The following is a 25,526-nucleotide window of genomic DNA, read 5'->3' as shown; positions in this document are numbered from 1 at the left end:
AATAAATCTCACAGACTTGTGTTGGAGGCACTCGAGCCATTTCTACAGACCAGAATCACAAGAGACTTGACTCTTTTGACTTGAACCAGTAGGAAACCACCTAGCAACCACTCAGAACACCCTAGCAACCACATAGCAATGCACTTAAAACGTTCAAAGCTCCCTGCAACAACCCAAGCATCATAGCAGCAACAACCCAAGCAGCAGCAACAACCCAAGCATCATAGCAGCAACAACCCAAGCAACATAGCAGCAACAACCCAAGCATCATAGCACATAGCAGCAACAACCCAATCACCATAGCAGCAACAACCCAATCATCATAGCAGCAACAACCCAAGCATCATAGCAGCAACAACCCAAGCATCATAGCAGCAACAACACAAGCACCATAGCAGCAACAACCCAAGCATCATAGCAGTAACAACCCAAGCATCATAGCAGTAACAACCCAAGCATCATAGCACATAGCAGCAACAACCCAAGCACCATAGCAGCAACAACCCAAGCACCATAGCAGCAACAACCCAACCATCATAGCAGCAACAACCCAACCATCATAGCAGTAACAACCCAAGCATCATAGCACATAGCAGCAACAACCCAAGCACCATCATAGCAGCAACAACCCAAGCACCATAGCAGCAACAACCCAAGCACCATAGCAGCAACAACCCAAGCACCATAGCAGCAACAACCCAACCATCATAGCAGCAACAACCCAAGCATCATAGCACATAGCAGCAACAACCCAAGCACCATAGCAGCAACAACCCAAGCACCATAGCAGCAACAACCCAAGCACCATAGCAGCAACAACCCAAGCACCATAGCAGTAACAACCCAAGCATCATAGCAGTAACAACCCAAGCATCATAGCACATAGCAGCAACAACCCAAGCACCATCATAGCAGCAACAACCCAAGCACCATAGCAGCAACAACCCAAGCACCATAGCAGCAACAACCCAAGCACCATAGCAGCAACAACCCAAGCACCATAGCAGCAACAACCCAAGCACCATAGCAGCAACAACCCAAGCACCATAGCAGCAACAACCCAAGCACCATAGCAGCAACAACCCAAGCACCATAGCAGCAACAACCCAAGCACCATAGCAGCAACAACCCAAGCACCATAGCAGCAACAACCCAAGCACCATAGCAGCAACAACCCAACCATCATAGCAGCAACAACCCAAGCATCATAGCACATAGCAGCAACAACCCAAGCACCATAGCAGCAACAACCCAAGCACCATAGCAGCAACAACCCAAGCACCATAGCAGCAACAACCCAAGCACCATAGCAGCAACAACCCAAGCACCATAGCAGCAACAACCCAAGCACCATAGCAGCAACAACCCAAGCACCATAGCAGTGAGAGTTGAGAGGTGTGAAGCAATACTGGCAGCATGAAACAAATACAATAACAAACGTTGTTATTTAGTGAAGCTCATTGTCCTCAACATGTAAAGAAAATAAAATCTTATACTAGGTCATAATGATAAAATCAAGTATTGCATAAGATGAAAGTTCCTGCTGATTTTGAGTGTGTGTGTTGGGTGTTCAGCTGAGGTGTTGTGAGAGGTGGAGTTTGGATGGTCTAGTGAAGCGCTTGCTGAAGAAGCAGCTCTTCAAAGACAGGCGTGTGCGCTGCAGTCACTGGGACGACTTCGGTCTGACAGAAGACCAGAGGAGATACGCTGCCACCGATGCTTATGTGAGTACTAATAAACCATAGCTGTTTGACTACAGTAAATGGGTAAAGTTGTGACTAACTAAACACGGTCTTTATTTGAACAGCATTTTTCGCAGGACCATTTGAAATATGAAGGCAAATAGATTATTAAAACAAATAGAAATGGTGACCATTTACAGCAGCAGATTATACAGTATTTATATATTCATATAAAATTTGATCTTTACATCTTAATGCTAATAAAGCCTCATAATTGGCTTTATTTTCCTAACAGGCTGGATTGCTTGTTTATCAGAAACTACAGGAAATGATGTCTGGTGAGATCGCTTATGTTCTTCTCCGCTGCGCTGCACTATTCTCATGTTCCTGCATGAAGGATGATCAGATAATGTTTAGGGCCTGTGTATGTAATATTTGTATATCTGTGTCTCTTTCTGTGCTCGTGCTCTGTGTTCATTTGCCAGTGGGCCGCTCAGGATCTCCAGCGCTCGGTTTGAAGCAAAGAGTTCTTCAGATTGCTTGTGATCTTAAAGATCTGGCTGATCGTATCCCAGATGAGCTCGACTGCACGGACAGGTCGGTTTATTTTTCTCTGAGGTCCAGAGGATTTGATTATGTTTGTTCACAGCATTTTGTTTTGTAAACGAAACACAGTGTAATGGAGAGTTGGCAGAGAAACTTTTGTTGAAATATGAACAAGCCTTAAAAGAGCCATGTCTTAAAATGGTTATTTTAGACAGATACCGTAATTGTTTTTTACATACATGTGTGTGTATATATATATGTATGTACATTTTGTAAAACATTTTTTGCAAAAAGCTTTATGAACATTATAAGTGAACCTCAAGGAACATATTGAAATAATAAAAAGATTCATGTCATGACCCCTTTAAAAAGGTCTTAGAAAGTCTTAATTAACCCTCACACAAGTTAAGGCCTTGGGTAAAGTTCTTAAATTAGAGCAGAAATTCTTAAATGGAAAAAATTCCCAAAAGCATCGTAAGCCTCAGTTGATCGTAGAGACCATTGGTTGCGATTGTGCTTTTGGGAAACGCAGCCCTGTTTGACCGGGTCCTCCACGAATGGAGTCCAATAGCCCTCCAATAATGTACTGAATTTTGTCACAATGTGTGGCCACGATTAGGAAAGTCAAGCATAAAGTGAATGTATAACCACTAGGGGTGTAATGATACCCTCATGTCACGATTCAATATATATCACAAAACTGAACTCGCGAAACGATATTATTGCGATACTCCAAGACACATGATGAAAGGTTAACAATAAATGCACTGTTGATTAAGATGCTAAATTTGGTGTTACATTGTGTGTGTAAATGAATAGGATGGACTTGGTGCTGAAACCCAAAGCACAGGACAATAGAGACACCAGAATAACAATATTCATGATTCTGGAGCTGAAAATACGGAATTATTGAATATGCTCTTTCTCTATACTCTTTCACTGACTAGATATATTTATAATGTTGGACACTTTTACTGGTAACATCAGACATTTGGCATTATCAGGACCCACAAATATTCCCCCATTGCATTATTATACATTATATTTACCATTATATATAGCAGTTTACTGTAGTGCTGACACAAACTCTAAAAACCTTTTTTGTTAAATTTTTAAAAAAAACTAACTATACACAATACATATTGTCACTATCCACGATACATATTGTTACATTTTTGTATTTCGATACATTGTGACACGATATATAGTCACACCCCTAATAACCACGCTTGAATCTTGATCACAGTTTGCTAATACTTCTAGTCTTTATTCAGTGAGATGAGGCAGTCTCATGACTGGAATTCTCCATGTGCATCAAATCCAGCATTTTTCTTAATTTTTGTTATATGAGCTACTCTTAGTACTCTCTTTCAAAAATGGCATTTCTTTGTTTGTTTTTTTCAGGGTGCAACTAATTTTACTTGATATGAGCCATGCTTGAAATGCAGAGGCAGAAATTTGATTTAAAGCTGCAGTCCGTATCTTTTCCTCTTTGTCGCCATCTCTCTGTTCGAAATCTGTAACTGCAGTGATTCGTGGAATTATCATCTTTACGTGGGTTGTAAATCGGCATGAAACAGCGTGGATGAACACAGTGCTTTGAGGCGAGTGCTGCTGTCAGTCACCGCGCTGTGTGGATACTGTCATACAGAATCACAGATTCACTTTTTGAAAGTTTGACCAACATAAGAATTTTCATAAGAAAATGTCTTCTGAACAAGTAAGTAACATCCATTTTTGTTCTGACCATCTAAGGGGGAAAAAACATTCGACATGATAAGCTTTGTTAGATTTAATCAACGCGATTTACAGCAACCGTGCAAATTATAGCCTACTTTGTTCTCAAATTGTTCATGTTAACAACATCAGCATTGCGTGACTAATGTTAAATTTAATGTGTTTTATGGTTACCTGTGTAGTTCAGAATTCATATTCTCCATAATAGCAAAACGAGAAAGGCACAACAAAGGAAACTCCATAACTGTGTGAATTAAGAAAACGTACTGTTACACGATTGAACTATTGAAATGTCTTACTTGTTCAGCAGAAAAAAGCGTCTCTTCTTCCGTTTTGAACCCCTTCAAAACACGGAGTTCACGCACTTTTCAAAAGCCCCGCCGATGTTTAATCCTTGTGTTCGCATGAGACGGTTTCTTTCTCTTTCTCTAGCCACCTTAAATCCGAAGTACGAAGTCTTTTGGGTTTTATAACTGCTGAATCTCCAGTTGACACTGATGATTGTTGTTTGGATCTTTCTGGATGCCATGAGTTTAATAATGTAAAGTGCTGCGAGAAAAGCCTATACATCTAAACATCTCGTCACGCGCAGTATAGCCGGCTAGCCGAAACTCCTTCTTTATGTGTACGGGTGTGACGTCATGACGCAAAGACATGCTCGAATTTCCCGCGGAAACCCACCAGTACCACTGGAATTAAAATCATTATTACAAGCTAACCGTTTTGAATCTAGCTATGGCAAGCAGATAGTTTTGACCACTGGCAGAATAAGTTTTTTTTAATATAATTATTTTGGATTATTTTTAACTTAAAAAAGTTACGGACTGGAGCTTTAAAATAAATTCCACAGTCCACGGTACATGATTCTCCCTGTGCATGATTGTTATTAAGACTATGATATTAATATGACTAGTATGATTTTGCAGTGCCGAGAGACTCGTGGATGATCTGTCTCAGACACTTGCATCCCTAAGATGCGCTTTGTCGAATGGCATCAAAGCAGCTGATCAGTCTTCTCTAAACCTCAACGATGCCAGAAGTAGGACCCGTCAGGCAGGCGTTTGCACAGCTCCTGAGGAGCGCGGCCACAGGCAGCCTGAGGAGTGTGTGGTGTCGCAGTACGAGCTGCAGACGCTGGAGCATCAGGCCAGGCAGGAGCAGCTGGAGGAGGAGTGCATCCTAGCGTTCCAGGTGAGCGCCTCACTCAGCTCTTCTGCGCCTCTTCTGCGTCTCTCACTCCGGCCTCATGACTGTGGTGTTTCCTTCAGACTCAGCAGGCTTCAGCCCCCGAGAGCTCCCATGACACGGAGAGGGATGAGGAGTTTGACGATGAAATGATGAAGGTGATCGCTGTGGAGAGAGTGTTCACATATCGTAGCAGCAGAAACATTTGTCCCATTTATCTGTGATCATTTAGTCACCCTTGAGTCTGTTATTAAAGGGATAGTTCACCCAAAAATGAAAACTCTGTCAGTTATTACTCTCCCTCATGTTGTTCAACCCCGTAAGACTTTCGTTCATCTTCGGAACACAAATTAAGATATTTCTGATTAAATCTGAGAGCTGGATCACTCCTCCATAGGCTTCTTAAGGGATTGAAACTGGCCGGCCCAAAAGTTATGAAAGACATCGTTAAAATAGTCCGAGTGACTACAGTGGCTCAACCTTAAGTTTATCAAGCGGCGAGAATACTTTCTGTGCGCAAAAAACAAACAAAAATAACGACTTTATTCAACTAATCATTTCCTTCTCTGTGGGCCTGATATTTCACGTAGTGATATTGCGCAAAGCTTCTAGGTTGCACGTCACACGCAGGCTCACTATTGGCCGACGCTGGTCATGTGTGTGATGTGTGACGTACAACCTAGAAGTTGTCGTGACACTACGTGAAATATCACAGCCGTACAGAGAAGGAAATGTGTCCTCAGCAATATGGTCTTCTTTCTGTTTCTTATATGCTGTCGTGATATAACCATGCAAAGACAAATCGCCTCAAACTGACTCAAATTACTATTTATTTTTATAAGATTATAATTGAAAATCGGTTACATAAGACGTCAGTGCTAAATAAATAATGTCTTCCTAACGGTTTTGAACACTGATGTCTTATGTACTTCCTCAATAACTGCTTTTCAATTTTTTTTAACCGAAAAAAGTTCCATTCTGTAGCTTTAAAGTTAGTTTGTCAAGCTTTAAAAATACCATAAAGAGCCATTAAAGAGAGCCAATGAACTATTAAAGATAGTCAAAAACTCTATGGGTTTGGCAAGACGAAGGGTGAGGTAAAGGATGTTCACTCTTGTCATGTCTCTCTTCTGTTGTCCGTCAGTGTGCTGATGACTTAGAGAAATTAAATGAGAAACCGGCAGATGTCCCACAGTCTGGTGCTGACGACGATGATGAGGATGTTGAGGAAGATGAGGAGGAGGTGTTTGGTAAATGTACCGTCCATCATGCACATGAATGGCCTTCCCAGAGTAATATACAGTTATTTATTTTATGGTTATGTGATCTTTGACTGAAGACACCGCTGTGTGAATATCTTGCAGTGGGTTTCAGTCTTAATGTTGTGAGAGAAGTTTGGCTACTTTACATTTAATATACTACTACTACTTTTATCTATTTAAATGTAAATGATGCATGATATTCTAAACAACACATGGCCAGGTTTCCTTTATACGTATCATTTTAGGTTGTTTTGAGTTATATTGATTTTGCTAATATTTTTGATTTATCATCAAGCTTGTTTAATGTTTGTTAGCAGCAGTTTTGAATTTCAACTAACTTTGTTTGTTTCTGTTCAGATTCAAGTATCTCACAACCAGTTCCTGAACAAATCACATGTCTGAAAACATTCTTTGGACATCACAACTTTAAACCGTAAGTTTTGAAACCCAAGCAATCTTGGTGTGTCTTTTATACATTTGATTATGAATGTTAAGAAATGTGTATGCAGTTATTAATGGTACTAGCACTCTGTTTGTTTATTATGTGATCTGTCAAATGATGCTCGTGGTTTTTCAGGGTTCAGTGGAAAGTGATTCAGTCCGTTCTCACAGAGAGGAGGGATAATCTTGTTGTCATGGCAACTGGTATAACTTTTTCTTGATCCTTGAAGTTATTAGATATTTACTAAATTATCTTGTAGTCTTTATAGTTTGTTTTCTGAATAAGTGTTCACTTTTGTGTATGGTTTAATGGTATTTAGTCAGTGTACATCTTTACAATACACACGCATCAGTTTAGTTGTAGTTCAGGGTTAGATATCATTCTGCATGATCTGCATTTCTTGGCTCTGTTGTGAGATTAGCGTTTATCAGGAGAAGTACAGTGGTGGCCAAATGTATTAGAACATAACATTTAAGAGGCTTCATTGTTTTTTTGCAAGAGGACACTGACCCTAAACAATCTTCTAACTATCTGCGACGGGAGGAATCTGCTGGAGCATTAAAATTATGGACTGGCCCCGTCAAAGTTCGTACCTCAACCCAAACGAGTGAATTTGGGGCGAGTTGAAAAATAAACTGGACAGATCTATTCTACATCCGAAGGAAAGCCTTTGGCTTCAGTTGCAGAAGGCATGGGATAACATTAGTGTTGAAGATCTCAGGAAATATATAGACACTCTGTCAGAGAGATGCACTGCTGTAATTACGGCAAAAAGGGGACACACCAAATATTAAAGTCAAGTCACCTTCATTTATAAAGCGCTTTTAACAATATAGATTGTTTCAAAGCAGCTTTACAGTGATAATAGGAAATTACAGTAACAGATTGTTTTGGCTTTACAGCAGCTCTAGCATAAAGTTATTGTCCGGCTAAAGTTAGTTTTGATAGATTCACTTCCGTCACAAAGATCATTAGTTATTAACTTGGGGCCGCTAACACGACACTGAAAACCCCCAACCCCCAACGTGCTCCGGCCGCTCACTCGCACAACAGCAGTGCCTGGGGCTCGAGAACGCAAACCTTGAAATAGGTTCCAATGTGCAAGCCTTGGAGGAAAAAAATAAAATAATCTTATCTCTGCGCAAGCTTTAGAAACGCAAACCTGTGAGAACGCTGACGGCGTGCACATACGTATGACGAGTTTAGTCTCTAGGTATGTGTGTTTGAATATATATGTGTGCAGGCATGTAGTCTTTCTTTACAAATTGACCTCAACTTGTCTGGCCTTAAAAATTTATAATACTGATCGCTGTTATTTATCGCTTCCGAGTAACTATTTAGACAACGGAGGTAAAGGGAAGGAGGCCTTCACAGGGAGAGACTAGTTTACATCGTAGTTTTCTCGTCGTGTACAGGCGCAGGTCCTCCATCAGATCTGGATACGGCCTGGATCCGGCGGACTGCGGTAAACCTCGGGATAAACAGAGAGACTAATATTAGCGTAGATGTCATTCTTCTTATGATGTAACGAGTACATCAGGATTTATGGGGAGTGTTCCCGGTTCCGGCTGACCTAATCTATGCAGCCTAACATTGAATTATAGAAGTTTATAGTGTGTTATGTGTATGCTAGGTCAAAGAGATGTGTTTTTAGTCTAGCTTTGAACTGACAGTGTGTGTCTACTTCCCGGACAATGTTAGGAAGACTGTTCCAGAGTTTTGGTGCTAAATAGGAAAAGGATCTACTGCCTGCAGTCGATTTAGATATTCTAGGTATTATCAACTGGCCGGAATTTCGAGATCGCAATAGACGTGAAGGACTATAATGCGTTAAGAGCTCACTCAAGTACTGCGGAGCTAAACCATTTAGTGCTTTGTAGGTAATCAGCAATATTTTAAAATTTATAAGATGTTAAATAGGCAGCCAATGCAGTGTTGACAGAACTGGGCTAATATGGTCATATTTCCTGGTTCTGGTAAGATCTCGAGCTACAGCGTTTTGGACCAGCTGTAGTTTGTTTATTAAGCGTGCAGGGCAACCACCCAGTAGAGCATTACAATAATCTAGCCTTGATGTCATGAACGCATGAACTAATTGTTCCGCATTTGTTAATAAGAGCATATGGCGTAATTTAGATATATTTTTAAGATGGAAAAATGTGGTTTTACAGATACTAGACACGTGATTTTCAAATGAAAGATTGGTATCAAAGAGCACACCAAAACCGACGACGAAGACTTAACAGAGCAGCCATCAAGTGTTAGACAGTATACTAGGTTATTACGTGTGGAAGTTTTTTGTCCAATAATTAGAATCTCTGTTTTTTCAGAATTTAGTAGTAGGAAATTACTAGTCATCCGTTTTTTAGATCAGCTATGCATTCCGTTAATTTTGTGAATTGGTAAGTTTCACACAGTACGACTCACTTCATCTGATATTTGTTGTGCTCAGAGTGACCATCTGCATTTTTCATGAACATTATGAAATATGTTTTGAAGGCAAAAAAAGGTCAATATTTTCAGATCTGTCAGGTGTTCTAATAATTTTGTCCGCCACTGTATTTGTAGACTTCAGCTATTACGCATCTGTGTGTGAAACAGTTGAATGTTATCACCCAGTTAATCTGCTAGACATGAAGATATTAAAATATTATAAACATTTAGATTATGATTTTATGTAAGGCTGCTTTAAAAACAATGTATATTGTGAAAAGTGCAATGCAAATAATTTTGACTTGGTTTGTGTTCAAATGTCTGTTAACACGAAACGCTGTGTTGGCAGGTTATGGGAAGAGTTTGTGTTTCCAGTTTCCTCCAGTGTACTGTGAGAAAATCAGTGTGGTCATTTGCCCTCTCATCGCCCTGATGGAGGACCAGGTGCTTCAGCTGCAGTACGTCACATTTATCACATCGCCACTGACTCTACAACCACGTTGTGACGTATTTCAAGTTATGACATTTTGAATGTGCATTCAGGGCTGTAGTGAAAGCTGAAATGTGCCTGAGGTTTAGACGTGTAGTGGAATGGTCAGCCTTTTGATGAAAATCTACACAATACAACATTAATCAGATATTTCAGAAAAAGAAACCCCATGGCAGCTCTAGGAAGACTATTGTGTGTTGTGATAAATCAGTGGAGGTCTCATTCATTAATATTTGTGTTTGTGTTGCAGAATGTCAAACATCCCTGCTTGTTTTCTTGGATCTGCTCAGACCAAAAACCTAATTGAGGAAGTGAAGAGGTGAGAGGCTGTTTGGCATTAAATACTCTTGTGTACTTGACATGTCCTGCGATGTTAAATGCTACACTCCATGTAAAAAAAAAAAGATTTATAATGGGGAAAAATTGAATATTAAGCAGGTACTATATATTGGTGTAACAATACATCGATATATACATTTTCGTTTACTCACCATAGCATACTGTCTGCCGTTGTGTCTTTGTAACGTAAGCTGAAATAGACGCCTGGCAAGATTGACTGAACCCTAAACACGTTTTGTCACAAAAGCCGGTATTGTCCACTGTCAAGGCATCGCGAGTTCATGTTTTACAGCAGAAACCCGCAAGCAGCACCCTTGTTGGTGAACAACCGAACACAAGTCCGTACTAGCGAATCAGCGCGCAGTATTTAGGTCAGGTGACAAGGCTGTTAGTCACTTCGAAAAGACACGCTAGCTGAGAGGAAAAAGCTGACTAAAAGTGATTGAGGATGGATGATTTCAACGAACTTGATGAACCTGTGATCTTCTTAGGGGTGCAAAAGGACAATAAAAGCTGAAACCTTCTCATGGACCCTTGCTAAAGCTGCACGCTACAGCGGTGAGGGAAGAGCTCCCTGTGTTGCGTCTAATCACAACAACAAAGTTTGTCAGGCGTCTGTCAGCTGAGGAGATTAACATTTACAAAGATTGACCGAGTGTTTTATTATATCATAGCAATTACTTGGTTTTGTTTAACTCTGAAACATGAAATGTGAAATGATCTGCTTTTGCCAAAAAACAACTGATTTTGCTAAAAAAAAAAACTAACTTTTAATATATATAAAAAAAAACATACTTTCAATGAACTTACATTTTTATTTAGTAAGTTACCTGTTTACCTTATTTTTTCAGTTATTATTACTTAATCAAAACAACCCAGCTGCAGTTTGATACTTGGAATGAATGCACAATAAATAAAAAACATGATTTATGTAATGAACAAGAACGGTGTTATCTGTTTTTGCAAATGAACTCTTCTGTGGTAAATGTCCCAATTAGGAGAGAGGGTGTGCAATTTTCAAAGAATTTAATTAAACGTTCATGTTATATATTTAGGTTGCATTTGTGAGTTAATAAAAATGTAACTGGTTGTGTAAACTTGGCACATAATATCTAAATATCGATAAATCAATCGGTATAACCCTGAATCGAATCGTATCGCAGAACTTTTTGAGGTATCGGCAAATATCGTATCGCTGGCTGGGACTATACTATACTAAACATGGCTTCATGCCTTAAAATATCTTGAATGTAACTCGACACCCTTGCCTCATTTAGTATACGTGGTTCTATGAATATGCAAGTGAGCCCCGCCTCCACTCACTCACTCAGCTCATAGATCCACTGGTTGACGATCACACGTTGATCTGATTGGTTACAAGGTCGTGTGTGACGTCAGAAACACCGGCGATTTCACACCGTGTTTTTGAGACTGTCTTTGGTTCACTGCAGTTTTAAAGGGATAGTTCACCCAAAACTTTACTCACCCTGAACACTGTAATCATGAATAGATGCGCTTTAATGGACTTCAGTCAATTAGTCAAACAGCCATTCACTCCCATTATAAAGCTGGGAAGAGCCAGGACATGTTTTAATATAACTCAGATTGTATTCGTCTGAAAGAAGAAAGTCATATACACCTAGGATGGCTTCAGGGTGAGTTAATCATGGGCTAACTATCCCTTTAAGGAGAACATACTCAGCAATGGAGTTGACTTATGAATTTGCACATGGTTTGTCTTAAAGCATATTAAAAACACAACATAGACATATGAACAACATTAAAAGCTGGATTTCCACCACAGAGGGACTAGTTTAAGCTAGTGTTCCCCTATAAACACTGATCAACACTCATACATACAGCTCATCAAAGCACGAACCAGTGAAGTTTGTTCTCGCGCGCCAAACAAAGAACAGTGTTTATGTAGTAGCTAGTGTTGTGTTTACATAATATATGTGTGTGTGTACAACTGTGTATACTTATTTTGTATATATAAATACACACATGCATGTATATACTGTATATACTGTATATATATTTATACATGTTACATACATATTGTACATAAATAACATATTTTTCTTAAATTTATACATACATGTACGTGTGTGTATTTACAGTGTATATATACAAAATAATTATACACAGTACACACACATATATTATGTAAACACAAACTTTTATTTTGGATGCGATTTAATCGTTGCCCAGCACTAGTTTTTTAACCGTTACACTGACCTACAAAATATTGCACACAAATCATTGTCCTGAGCTGATGCACTTTATTATTTTTTTTATTTTTTTTTAGATGAATAAGCTTGAATTTTTTTTCACCCAATAAATGAGGTGCATAAGCTCAGATCAGCGAGGCCAAGTTGATAAGAAGATTCAATCCAATACTTGGGGGTGATCTAGCATAATGAGAGATTTACAAGCGATGTCCGACACAGCACACGGACCGCTCGTAGAGATGCTGTGGAACGACCTCGCGAGCCAATGACCAGTTTCATGACATTTTATGACCAATACAGAGAACCAACTTTTTCATGCCACTGTATATTGTCCCTTATACAGTCGTATTATTTGTGACATCAAATCTTGGGGTTGATTTAACAGTAATTGGCATGTCACGTTTAGACTAAAGCTGATTCGGTGACGTGACTTGAGCGCCTGATCCGCTGTTTCCCGTTGTCTCGTCCTCAGGGGGGATTTCCGGGTGGTGTACATGACACCCGAGTTCTGCTCCGGGAACATCCCTCTGCTAGTGCAGCTCGACGCGACTCCTGGTGAGGAAAACACCAGGACACCAAAGGATGTTTGAAATGATCCAGCGTAACTGAGGAACCTCTCCACTGTGTGTGTGTGTGTGTGTGTGTAGGTTTATCACTGGTTGCGATAGACGAGGCTCATTGCATCTCTCAGTGGGGTCATGATTTCAGAAGTGCGTATCGTGACCTGGGGAAACTCAAGACAAATCTCCCTGGCGTAAGTCATATTTGGTTTTGATTTGTCATTATAAAGCTATTGACCAGTCTCTCCCAATGATTGATTTTGATCATCCATTCATGTTATTCCTAACTTGCTATTCTTTAATCAGGTTCCCATTTGTGCGCTCACAGCCACGGCGAGTCCGTCTATCCGCGAGGACATCGTGAAGAGCCTTCATCTGATCAATCCCATGATCACCTGCACCTCGTTCGACCGGCCAAACCTCTACCTGGACGTCAATCGCAAGTCCGGTGACGCTATCCAGGACCTCAAACGATTTCTGGTTAAAAAGAAAGGGTAGGCCATGCTGATTCTTGAAATAACTTATCAGAATAATTCTATGCAAATGTTTCTTTAAGTATTTTGGCTCAGGATTGCGTAATGTACTGGTGCTCAACCAGGGTTGCCTCATCAGGCTTCCCCAACCCCCTAAAAATAAGACAAGACAAGCTTTGAAATAAGTTACGAGATGATGATGTTAGCTGAAACTTATTTTAATTCGTTCCCTCAACAACTGCCAATTCTATTTACATACAAGGATTCTCTCAATCTGGATATATGCAGCCATTTTAAAAGTGTGATTTCTATTATCTATATTTTTATAATGAATATGGGTTTAGTTATTTCCAGCTGCAAAATATTTTATTCGTTTAAAAATTTCTATTTGGGAGTAAATAATAAATAAAATAAATAAATAAATAAATAATATATATATATATATAAAACAAGTAATCATGAACGACTAGAAAAGTTGTTTAAATGGATTATGGAACCTTTCAGTTATTGACACTTCTGTAATTATTTTATTTAATTATTTTAGTCTGGTGTTTTATTTTAGAAAATTTGATACCAGCAGTTTAACACAACAACAATTTAATGCAAAATCTACTAAAGAATTGGTCTTTGTATTACCATCTCTACTTTAATTCTAATCTTCTGAATCCAATAAGAGTCAAAAAGAGTTTACACACATTACAGATTTATTTCGTTAATGTTAGTCTCTCTCTCTCTCTCTCTCTCTCTCTCTCTCTCTCTCTCTCTCTCTCTCTCTCTCTCTCTCTCTCTCTCTCTCTCTCTCTCTCTCTCTCTCTCTCTCTCTCTCTCTCTCTCTCCTCTTTAGGGGTGGTTTTGAGTTTGAAGGCTCAGCCATTGTGTACTGTCCATCAAAGAAAGAGGCTGAGCGTGTGACAGTGGCGCTGCGTAAGCTGGACATCCCCTGTGGAGTGTATCACGCAGGGCTGAGCATCAAGCAGAGGAGGGACACACAGCACCAGTTCATGAGGGATGAGATCCAGGTGAGCGCCATTCAAAGTTTACTTATAGTGTCTGTCTTGTCATTTCCCCCTCTATTGCTGTCAGTAGCTGTGTATACGATTCTAATCGGACTGTGGGAATAAAACAAGTCACATGTAAACACTTCAGTCGGAATGAATCGCCTCTTAATTAGTCAAGTTGAGGAAAACTGGAGGCAGGCTATGTAACTTAAAAAATTACATAATCAGGCCATATAGAATGCAACATGTTATTATTAGCCTAACTTTCAAATAGACGGAAAAAAACAGGAACGTCCGATTGGCGTCAATCAACACCAATTGTTTTTTACTATGGTTTCACACACATTCACTTTTTGAAACATTGAGGCACGGATGTACCTAATACAAATAAATAAAACATCTCCAGTTAACTAGCAGATCATTCATTTAGTTCGCTATTAAATAAGAGATCTAGCGCTAAAATCAGTTCTTTTTGAAATCAAGCTGAGCGCTCGTGTCCGCTGCTATCAGTGTCATGGACGACGCGCTGCGCGAGTTGCGCAATCTTCACTCGGACGCGCGTTTCAATCTATCGCCGTTGCGGAGACTCTACACAGGCGAAGCACTGCTACTTGGGCGCAGAGATATCACGCAACACCTGAAATAAAGCTTGCCACAAAGAACCGGCGAAAGTAATGATTATGCATGAAACATTTAAATTGTTGATAAATTGATAAAGTTGACGATGCAGACTCGCCATCTTCGCAGTAGTGAACGCGCCTGAGAGAGAAATGCACACTTCATATGAAGTGTGCACGCGCCGGCGCCTCCGTGTCCTGATTATATTGTCCACTATATTTGCTTCTTATTTATTAATCCAGGCAAATTTGTTGATGAAACATTGATTAAAATGAAGATACAATTTATACAAAACGAAATAAACTTTAAACAAAACTAAATAAGTGGTCAAAATCATGTCTGACCCATTCCAAATGTTTTCCGATATATTGGTCATCTTATGATCTATATCTTACTCATCTCATGCGGTTCCCTTTTCATATAATCAACATAATCATATAATCAACATAACAAAAATAATAACATTACATTATTTATAAATATGAAACGTATGTTTAAGTTTTTTAACTTATAATAAGCGTCACACCGCTCCGCTTTGCTCACATGCTCTGGTGTGTAGTCTAATGCATGTGTGCGTGCATGTGGTGGAGGGGTGCGATTTTTTAATAATAATCAACCCAGCGATCTTCGAATATTATTTTTGCTTGAAAATTTCGTTTTGTATAAATTGTATCTTACTTTTAATCAATGTTTCATCAACAAATTTGCCTGGATTAATAAATAAGAAGCAAATATAGTGGACAATATAATCAGGACGGAGTCGCCGGCGCGTGCACACTTCTCTCTATAGGCGCGTTCACTACTGCGAAGATGGCGAGTAAGTCTGCATCGTCATCAACTTTATCAATTTATCAACTTTATCAATAATTCAAATGTTTCATGCATGATCATTACTTTCGCCGGTTATTTGTGTCAAGCTTTATTTCAGGTGTTGCGTGATATCTCTGCGCCCAAGTAGCAGTGCTTCACCTGTGCTTTCAAACATGCATTTGCCCACCTATCTAAATGTAGGGGAGAAACCCCAATTAAAAAAAAATAACGGTGGAGTGTTCCTTTAAGGCTAGCCTGCCTGGGCATGGCCATATTTGAAACGTCTCACTCAATCGTTCGTTGTTTAGGTCTATATTACAGCCGTTCTAGGCGTGCGCTTTATTTGAAATGCAGCATGCGATGTTGTTTATTAACTTTCAAACGGTAGAGCCTGTTCCTTTATAACATAGCCAAAGGTCGGTGTATTTTTGCTTTATACATTTTAGGCTTATTCTCAAATTCATATTGTGTTAGGGGGGCGGGATTATTACGCAATTTTAATCTGACAATTTGACCGGAGAGATTTAATTTTGTCGGACATTTAATTTTTTCCCCGGCCAATCAATGTCCGGTAATTACCGGACAACGGAAACCCTGGGTAGAACATGTAAACACTTGATCGGATTGAAACCGAAACGGAAAGGTACTGCTCGTGTGCAGTGATGTAAGGGCGTGTAATGCGTGGAACGAGGCGAGCTGTTGTTGAATATAGTGGCATATAATCTAAAGTTGTCCGTGAAGTGGTGCAGGAGGACAGTCATTTGTTTCGGACTCACATCCACATACTGTGGACAGTTTTGGCTGTGGGAAGGTTTTGCTAAAGCTTTACAATAAGGTTCCGTTTGTTAAGGTTAGTTAATGCATTAACTAATAGTAACTAACAATGAGCAATACATTCGTTACAGTACTTATTGATCTTTGTTAACATTAATTAATTAAAAATACAACTGATCATTGTTAGTTGATGTTAGTTCAGGTTCATTAACTGATGTTAACAGATATAACGTTTGATTTTAATTTTAATATATTAGTAAATGTTGAGATTAACATTAAGTGAGATTAATACATGCTTTTGAAATGTTTAATTGTTAGTTCATGTTAACTAATGTTAAAGGAATACTCCACCCAAAAATGAAAATTCTGTCATCATTTACTCGCCCTCAAGTTGTTGCAAACCTGTATGAGTTTTTCTTCTGCTAAACCCAAAAGAAGATATTTTGAAGAACGATTGGAACTTTGGCACCATTGACTTCCATAGTAGAAAAAAAATAAAAACATTTTAAAAGCATTGTTTTTTAATGTTAGTTCACGGTGCATTAACCAATGTTAACAAATACAATACTTTTAATTTGAATAATCTATTAGTAAATGTTGAAATTAATATTAACTAAGATTAATAAATGTTGTAGAAGTATTGTTCATTCTTAGTTCATGTTAACTAAGGTAGTTAACTAATAAACCTGATTATAAAGTGTTACCGAAATCATTTATGGACGGTTGATTTTAAATTAAACGGTTTCAGATAATTAATCATTTTAATAATGGCATATTAAACTGAAGAGCAAATGATCACCACGAGTTAAGACATCTGTGTCTCAGCATATTGTCCAAAACTATTTTGCATTGAATATTTTATTGATGTATTAATTTAAACTCTTGACGTCACACTGCCTGATCCGCAGAACTGCTGAATATCAGCGTCTTGTCCTCATCATCAGGTGCCAGCATGTGCAGTCTGCTTTCACACTGCCTCTAGTGGCCGCGTGCTGAAGTGCCTGTGAGGGTGGCATCATCATGTGAGCTGGTTTTGGTGTTTGGCTGGTAGGGCGCTCCCAAAGTTAGAGTTCGTCACAGTTTTGTTTCCTCATGGCTGTGTCTGCAGTGTGTGGTGGCCACTGTGGCGTTCGGGATGGGCATCAATAAATCTGACATCAGGAAGGTCATCCATTACGGGGCTCCCAAAGAGATGGAGTCGTACTATCAGGAGATCGGGAGGGCCGGCAGAGACGGGCTGCCCAGCGCGTGTCACGTGTTGTGGATGCCCGGAGACATGGCCCTGAACAGGTGACCGCTCACCCTTAACTAGCTGAACTTACAGGACGTTTTCTTAGGAGCTTACTTAAAATATATCTGCTTTTTCCTGAAGATTCATACTCAATCAATCCAAAAGTGAGCGCTTCAGAGGTTACAAAATAGACATGATGGCAAAAATGGAAAAGTATCTAAATTCAACCAAATGCAGACGAAAGTAAGTGAATTTAATTTTGGGTGAATCTCATGAAAGAATATTTGAACTCAATCAAAGAAAATGTGTTGTTCCTAAGGGGTGTAGCGATGTCCTCAAGTCATGATTCGATACCGATCACGATATTGAACTCACGATACGATATTATTGCGATACTCCAAGACACATGATAAAAGGTTAACAATAAATGCACTGTTGATTAAGATGCTAAATTTGGTGTTACATTGTGTGTGTAAATGAATAGGATGGACTTGGTGCTGAAACCCAAAGCACAGGACAATAGAGACACCAGAATAACAATATTCATGATTCTGGAGCTGAAAATACTGAATTATTGTAGATGAATATGCTTGTTCTCCGTCACTGACTAGATATCTTTATAATAATGTAGGCCACTTTTTACTGGTAACATCAGACATTTGGCATTATCAGGACCCACAAATATTCCCCCATTGCATTATTATCATTATATTCAACATTATATACAGTAGTTTACTGTAGTGCTGACACAAACTCTGAAAACTTGAATTTTTTTCTCACTCAGAAATTTTAATTTTGGCAGAACAATACACAATACATATTGTCACTATCCACGATACATATTGTTGCATTTTAGTGGGAAATATTCCTACTTATGACAATAATGTCAAAAACTTGTGCATAATTCATAACATTATTATTTATTAACACTTACAATCCTATTGAGACATGATTTTTGTAATGTATTTTGTAATGATTTTTTGAGCATTGTGTGAATTGTATCGTAGGTTGATTTTGTGTCATTTTGAGGACAAGCGCCTGAGGAAAGTGACGTCGGGGATTCTGGGCAGCAGTGAGTGTTGTGATAACTGCAGGACAGGGTGAGTGGATCTGCTCTCTGTGTGTCTTCAGACCGCTGTGATAGTTCATGCTTTGTGGTGTTGTGCTGTCAGTGTGGACAGAGGCGATCCAGAGGGGGTCCTGCAGGACTTTGGCTCGTGTGCCTATCAGCTGATGAAGGCCGTCAGGACTATGGATGAGAGGTTTGGCATCACAGCGCCCATCCTCTTCCTGCGGGGCTCGGTACGTCACACACACACACCCCTTAACATGCAGAACCAAACCCTCTGCCTCAGAATGTGGTTGAGTTTGTTTTATGTCACTTAATTAAAATCAATTACTAATCCAAAAAGTATTTGGGAACACTTTACTTGAAGGGGTGTGCATAAGACTGACATGACACCTTCATAATCATGACAGGACACGCGTCATGAATATGAAGGTTTTATGCATGTTTATGACAACTGTCATTAAGTGTCATTCGCTCAATTATGACATCTTTAATGCAAATATGACATTGTTTGAGATGTCTTTGTTATGACAACTTGACATAAACCAATACATCATAACCTGTCAGTGTCTTTGTCATTACAACTTGCCATTACCAAGACAACATAAATTGTCACAAATATGTCATAAACATGACATATCAGATTAATTATCAAACTTAAGAAACTTGGCTTTATGGGTTAACATTACATTAAACTGTCAGGTGGTTGGTTTTGACGTTGGCTGTCATGAGGCCATTATAACATTTTAATGACAAATTCAATGTGTACCACTGTAGTCGAGGTCAAGAAAAATATTCATGACAGTTATAATGCCCTTATGACAGCCAATGTCAAAACCAACCACATGACAGTTTAATGTGATGTTAACCCATAAAGCTAAGTGGTTTATTAAGTTTGATAATTAATCTGCTATGTCATGTTTATGACATATTTATGACAGGTTGTGTTGTCTTAGTAATGTCAAGTTGTCATGACAAAGACACTGACAGGTTATGATGTATTGGTTTATGTCAAGGTGTCATAACAAAGACATCTCAAACAATGTCATATTTGCATTAAAGATGTCATAATTAAGCGAATGACACTTAACGACAGTTGTCATAAACATGCATGAAACCTCCTTCATATTCATGTAATGTGTTTTGTCATGATTATGAAGGTGTCATGTCAGTCTTATGCACACCCCTTCAAGTAAAGTGTTACCAAGTATGTTCTCAAGATGTTTCCATGAAGGGAGCGAAAGGAAAAATATGTTTATAGTGCGTCAATGAGGCCTTTATCTTTCACACATGAGTTTTTAAACTCAGAACTACAAATGAATATGTCTTCTCTCCTCCAGAGCTCTCAGCGGGTTCCCGATCGCTTTCGGAAGCACTCTCTGTTCGGCATCGGCAGGGACATCTCAGACAGCTGGTGGAAAGCTCTCAGCAGAGAACTGGTTGCTGAGAAATATCTGATAGAAGCCACAGGCCACAACAAATTCAGCACTCTCTGTAAACTCACACCCAAGGTACTCACACTCAAGGTTACTCATATACCTTTAAGTAAACATGTTTTAAGGGTGCGTCGCTAGAGGGGGAGAATGGTGGGACTGCAATTTCAGCCAAGGGAAGAGAGAAAAAACGCTCATTAGATAGTAATTTCAGCAGTTTTATTGGCGGGGGCATAGCCTGGTTAAAACCAGAGCATTCTCAGTTGTAACTGAGTTATGGTCTGGCAAAGCGTCATAGACAAATCATTTCCAGAGGGGCGTCACCAACGGACGTCGCGGATAGACCTAAACCCAATCAGAGCGATGAAGGAGATGACGTATGCAGAGCGGCGGAGACACATCTCCGAGTGTTGTTCTTTGCTCGATTGTTAACAAAAAGGAAACGTTCAAATGGCTTAAAACAGACGCGATAGCTGATTGGAACGAGTGATGTTCGACGGCGGCATCCATCTCTGTAATGTAGGCTACAAAATCTGCTTCAAAATCCCAGCGCTGTCATCATCGTGTAAAGCCCGCCCCAACGCTTCTGATTGGTGCCGCGATTTCGGCGGATTGGAAATGGGCTTGAGTGAGCTCTTTGCCAGACTAACTTTCAGAGCAAATCTAAATTTGCCGGAAGTTGTCTGGGTTTTTCCAGGCTAGCGGCGGCATGAACTCCGCATTGGATTTATTGTCTGGATGCATTCAAATCTATAAAACTGCCTCTCATGATGGTGGTATTTATGTTAAAATATCAATATGGGGATTTTTAGGTGCCAAGTACACTATAGTATATGTTAGAATTATTACAGACTTTATGCATAAAATGTTAAATATCTTCAACAATGTTTTCAATACACACACTTGTGGAAAAGCCATGCTATATTCATCCAGATTGTTTGTGAATGCTTGACTCAGGGCAGGTCGTGGCTAAGTACAGCTGAAGATGAGAGGCACAGGCGACTCCTGCTGCAGCCCAACAGGGATCTGTTCATCAGAGTCAGTACCGTACCGCGGTAAGACCCGCACACACCCCATCATCAGCGCTACAACACGCAAACTCACATGTGCTGTGTAGACGAGGACACACTGGCTCCAAACCTGAGAGGGTGGTGGCCGCTCACAGATTCCAGTCCATTCAATCTAATACATAGCTTACATCTAATCAAAGTTTTCTTGTGTTTTTTATCTTCAGTGATTTACATTGTGTTTGCTTTTATTTGTTATGATGTACTTCATGTGACACTGTGAAAGGTGTTCTTTTGTGACATTGCAGAATAGCAGGCACTGGACATTTTCCTGCCATGTAAACTAGCGTGGCTTAATGATCTCTGTGTGCGTTCTTCACTGTATTCCTGGTGTGTCTTTGCAGGAGAAAAGCAGATCCAGCACATGTTGGGTTCACTGCTTCTGACCCGCAGCCAGATCTCACTCGGGTCAGTATCAATGCGGAAATCTTCCTTTAAATGAACAGTTTGACTTTTAAATGCTTGATTTTATTGTTTTCTGCAGCCCTCTCTTGTTTCTTTTCAGAGGTCAAAGGTCAGTTCTGGAGTTGACACGCCTCAGATGGTGGAGAAAGCAGTCTTACCCTCAAGGTATGAATTATACATAAATATTTACTGAAATTTTGACTCCAAATTATCATTTTTCTTTGATTATGGTTTGCGTATGTTGTTCAGAGGTTTGTTCCACTTACTGTGTCACGTCACAAAATGTCTTGGCATTATGTTATTTAATATGTGTTTACAGATCAGCTGCCAGACCAACCCAGATCCGCACTGATGTCCGAGCCCAAACTCCAGCGGTCTCTGCTAGAGAGATCCAGCTTCAGGTACTGAATGTAAATGTGACCCTGGACCACAAAACCAGTCACAAGTCACACAGGTATATTTGTGGCAATAGCCAACAATACATTGTATGAGTCAAAATTATCGATTTTTCTTTTATGCCAAAAAGCATTAGGATATTAAGTAAAGATCATGTTCGATGAAGATATTTTGTAAATGTCCTACCGTAAATAAATGGTCCAGGGTCACCAAACAGCTCTGCCACAGAGTGAGGATGAGCCCAGTGCTGACATTTATCAATCCTTCTGATTTCTTTAGAGTAACTGAGTGATTTCTGCCGTGTACGTCTCTGGAAACAACAGCCAGAATCAGTTTTTCATTCTCGGTCTTGTTTCTTCTGTTTTTGCAGTCTGAACTGTACGGTCAGCTGGTGTCTGAGCGTCAGAAGTTAGCTAGCCTCAGAGACATCCCACCAGCTCTACTGGCTACCAATAAGATCCTGTTGGACATGGCAAAATTAAGGTAATGTTTCTTGAAGGAAAGGGTTTGATGGCCTTTGGAATAATGTAGGATAGTGTAGTATTTTACTATGGTCACGTTTATTGTTGCTCTGTGCAATTTCGCAGACAAAATCCAGTCACTCTAATAGGAATCTGTGCCATTGGGAGTTTTTTGTGAAAGCGAGAAAAGTTCCCGATGATGCAGATTCCGCTCTTTTGTCACTTGAATATGCCGAGCTGACCAAGAGAAAGCTGCTTGGAATGAAAGAGTCTTCTGTGTGAGCTGTGCTTCACACATCGCTACGCTATTGACCGTAAACAATGGACCATTTTATGTGACCGCACTTTGTTAAAAAAAGCCAAATTTGTACTGACGATTTAAAATAATAAATAAGGTGGTGGTGGTGATGTTAAACTTAGCCAGACATGACTGTCATGTGTCATCAGGGCTTGACATTAACACCCGCCAACCCGTGTAACGCAGTCACTCCTACTAGCCACTCTGGCGGGTTGAATTTTATATAATATACATTTTTCAATTGTAGTCTTTTAAAAAGGCATCTGAAATAATAAACTAAGTACAATCTAGTGTTGGCAGTAATATTTATTTTTCGATACATATTGATACTGAAATATCTGAAACTCTTCCGCAGAACAGATACAAAAGATACCAGCTCTCGCTGTCTAATCTCTCCGACAGCGAGTCGACACACCAGCCCTTTACGCACTCGTTTTATTTGCTCCGGATGAATATTGTTGGTGGTACAGGGCTTGAATTCTGGCGAGGGATTGCGCGTATTGAGCACAATTTTACCCATTCCCGCAGATTTTGTGCTCACACCCAAAGTGCGTGCACAAAGTATCTCGTGAATAAATGTGGATTAAACAGCTTCTCTGCTGCAGCCCGACAGGTAGAAAGAATCGTGCTGTGATCACGAAAGATGCTTCCCATTGAAATACATTAGTTTAAAAAAACGTGCTGATATCACGAAAATAACGAAATAAATGTGTCTAACGAAATATTACGTGGTGGTACCGTTACAGAACAGACCATAGCGATCAAACGACGCCAGAACAATGCAATATCAAGTTAAAATCACTTTAAAAAGTACTTAATTATTATTTTTAAAGTAAACCCATAATAAAGCGATATGTTTCCAAATGATAAAACAACGTAAATTGGGGGAGCGCAGGTGTTGGAACAGGGAATCCGTGTGTGGAGTGGACCACGGATGCTGCCTGTCGTTGACTTACATGGGCATCACTTCCGTGGACCCGTCACAGAAGTTTCGGCGATCCCGTGAAACTGCCACAGATTTTGAGTTAAGGGTTGTGTTCATTTCACTGAATTCTGTGAGACCAGGTTGATAAAACCGTATAATGGGTCCGTGCGTCAGGTCTTAAAGTGACAGTAGCCTAATATACCGGCTGCCAAATTATGAGATGCTATTAAAAATATCTATATGGTAGTTATTCCCCTATGGTAACGGTTTCCAAATTGTGGCCAGTAAAAATGCTGAGTAACTTCTGAAAACCACTAGCCACAGTGGCTGGTGAGCAAAAAAGTTAATGTCAAGCCCTGTGTGTCATATTTTGAGGCTTCATGTGGACTTTATTTGGCAGGCCGTGCTCAACATCCAGCTTGAAGCAGGTGGACGGTGTTTCAGAAGCCAAAGCGTCCGTGCTCACGCCTCTGATAGAGGTCATCGCCCGATTCTGTCAGACACACAGCTTACAGGTACTGCACACTAGCACACGGATAAACACTGCATATTGTCAAGGTCAAAGTTTATTTATTGAGCACCTTTCAACAACACGAATGTTGACCAAAGTGCTTCACAAGTAAATCAAAAATACTCGCACAGTAAAACAGAACATGGCAAAAATTCAAACCAAAAAGACCTAAAAAATAAAAACAGAACATTTATAATAAGTAAAATAAGTAAAACCTGGCAACATCATAAAAATGCATTTAAAAAATGAATACAACATTAAAACGAGTTTTTAATATTGGGCACTACTCTTCAAAAGTTTGGGATCAATAAGTTTTGTTTTGAAAGATGATTCTTATGATCACCAAGCCTGCATTATTTTATGCTTTTTTTTTCTTTCTTGATGCAATATAATGTGTCCTTGCTGAATAAAATGACAAATTTCTTTAAAAATGTGAAAAATGTTTTGAACGGTGTGCAAAAATATTGATAGTTTGATGTGCAAAAATAATGACTGTAGGTCACACTTTATTTTAGGTGTCCTTAAGTACTATAAACTTAACCATTAGATTTAATATACTTACTAATAACGTACATGTCGGTGCATTTTAATTATATTTAAAGTACTTGCATTTAAGTAACAGTTGTAGTTACACTCTTAACACCGTATAAACCTAACCCTTTACTTTAACCCAAACCCTAACTTTACTCCTAAAGCCAAACATACCTCAAACATATTAGCAGTAAACGTGGGAGTGCACAGACTTGTGGGTATTTTATGTTAGTACATAATAGGGGTGTAACGATACACAAACCTGACGGTTCGGTTCGTCCCACGGTTTTGAGGTCTCGGTTCGGTTCGGTTCGGTTCATTTCGGTGGGGTGGGGGGGTTTAGAAAGCTAAAATTGCTTTTATTTTTTATTAAACAGTGCTTTAATGAACAAATTGTGTCCTTGTCATTAAATTAATTCAATTACAAGTAAACGTTTCTCAAGGATAACAAAATTATCTGCTAATGCTGTAAACTACAGCCCTTACTTGCACATTACTATAACATTAAAGCTTAACAACAGAACCTAGACTTTTAGCCTAAATGATATAATAATAATCAACACTCAAATAACAAATTGTATGAAAACATGTAAACTGCACATAAGGCAATTTTTGCATT

The 25,526-nt window shown here is 39.4% G+C and overlaps 1 protein-coding gene across 3 annotated transcripts in view; it reads left to right on the top strand.

Annotated features, from left to right (window-relative positions):
* wrn (WRN RecQ like helicase) overlaps window positions 1-25,526 on the top strand; it is a 47,893-nt gene that overhangs the window by 7,415 nt on the left and 14,952 nt on the right. For 2 of the 3 annotated variants that reach the window (XM_056265551.1, XM_056265549.1), the window contains exons 6-30: window positions 1,575-1,724; window positions 1,978-2,020; window positions 2,168-2,279; window positions 4,892-5,156; window positions 5,234-5,308; window positions 6,295-6,400; window positions 6,770-6,845; window positions 6,990-7,057; window positions 9,637-9,745; window positions 10,028-10,096; window positions 12,820-12,902; window positions 12,995-13,101; window positions 13,214-13,401; window positions 14,225-14,399; window positions 17,689-17,870; window positions 17,953-18,054; window positions 18,819-18,911; window positions 18,984-19,113; window positions 20,221-20,391; window positions 21,271-21,368; window positions 21,725-21,788; window positions 21,865-21,950; window positions 22,105-22,186; window positions 22,552-22,664; window positions 24,266-24,380. In XM_056265551.1, the coding sequence (XP_056121526.1) occupies window positions 1,575-1,724; window positions 1,978-2,020; window positions 2,168-2,279; window positions 4,892-5,156; window positions 5,234-5,308; window positions 6,295-6,400; window positions 6,770-6,845; window positions 6,990-7,057; window positions 9,637-9,745; window positions 10,028-10,096; window positions 12,820-12,902; window positions 12,995-13,101; window positions 13,214-13,401; window positions 14,225-14,399; window positions 17,689-17,870; window positions 17,953-18,054; window positions 18,819-18,911; window positions 18,984-19,113; window positions 20,221-20,391; window positions 21,271-21,368; window positions 21,725-21,788; window positions 21,865-21,950; window positions 22,105-22,186; window positions 22,552-22,664; window positions 24,266-24,380 (2,862 nt within the window). The remainder of the gene's footprint in view (window positions 1-1,574; window positions 1,725-1,977; window positions 2,021-2,167; window positions 2,280-4,891; window positions 5,157-5,233; window positions 5,309-6,294; window positions 6,401-6,769; window positions 6,846-6,989; window positions 7,058-9,636; window positions 9,746-10,027; window positions 10,097-12,819; window positions 12,903-12,994; window positions 13,102-13,213; window positions 13,402-14,224; window positions 14,400-17,688; window positions 17,871-17,952; window positions 18,055-18,818; window positions 18,912-18,983; window positions 19,114-20,220; window positions 20,392-21,270; window positions 21,369-21,724; window positions 21,789-21,864; window positions 21,951-22,104; window positions 22,187-22,551; window positions 22,665-24,265; window positions 24,381-25,526) is intronic. The other variant, XM_056265550.1, reaches the window with a different exon arrangement.

Source organism: Rhinichthys klamathensis, unplaced genomic scaffold, assembly GCF_029890125.1.
Source record: "Rhinichthys klamathensis goyatoka isolate OS25496 unplaced genomic scaffold, OSU_Roscu_1.1 h1tg000236l_1, whole genome shotgun sequence".
Lineage (NCBI taxonomy): Eukaryota > Metazoa > Chordata > Actinopteri > Cypriniformes > Leuciscidae > Rhinichthys > Rhinichthys klamathensis.
This window is presented reverse-complemented; position numbering and strand designations above follow the sequence as displayed.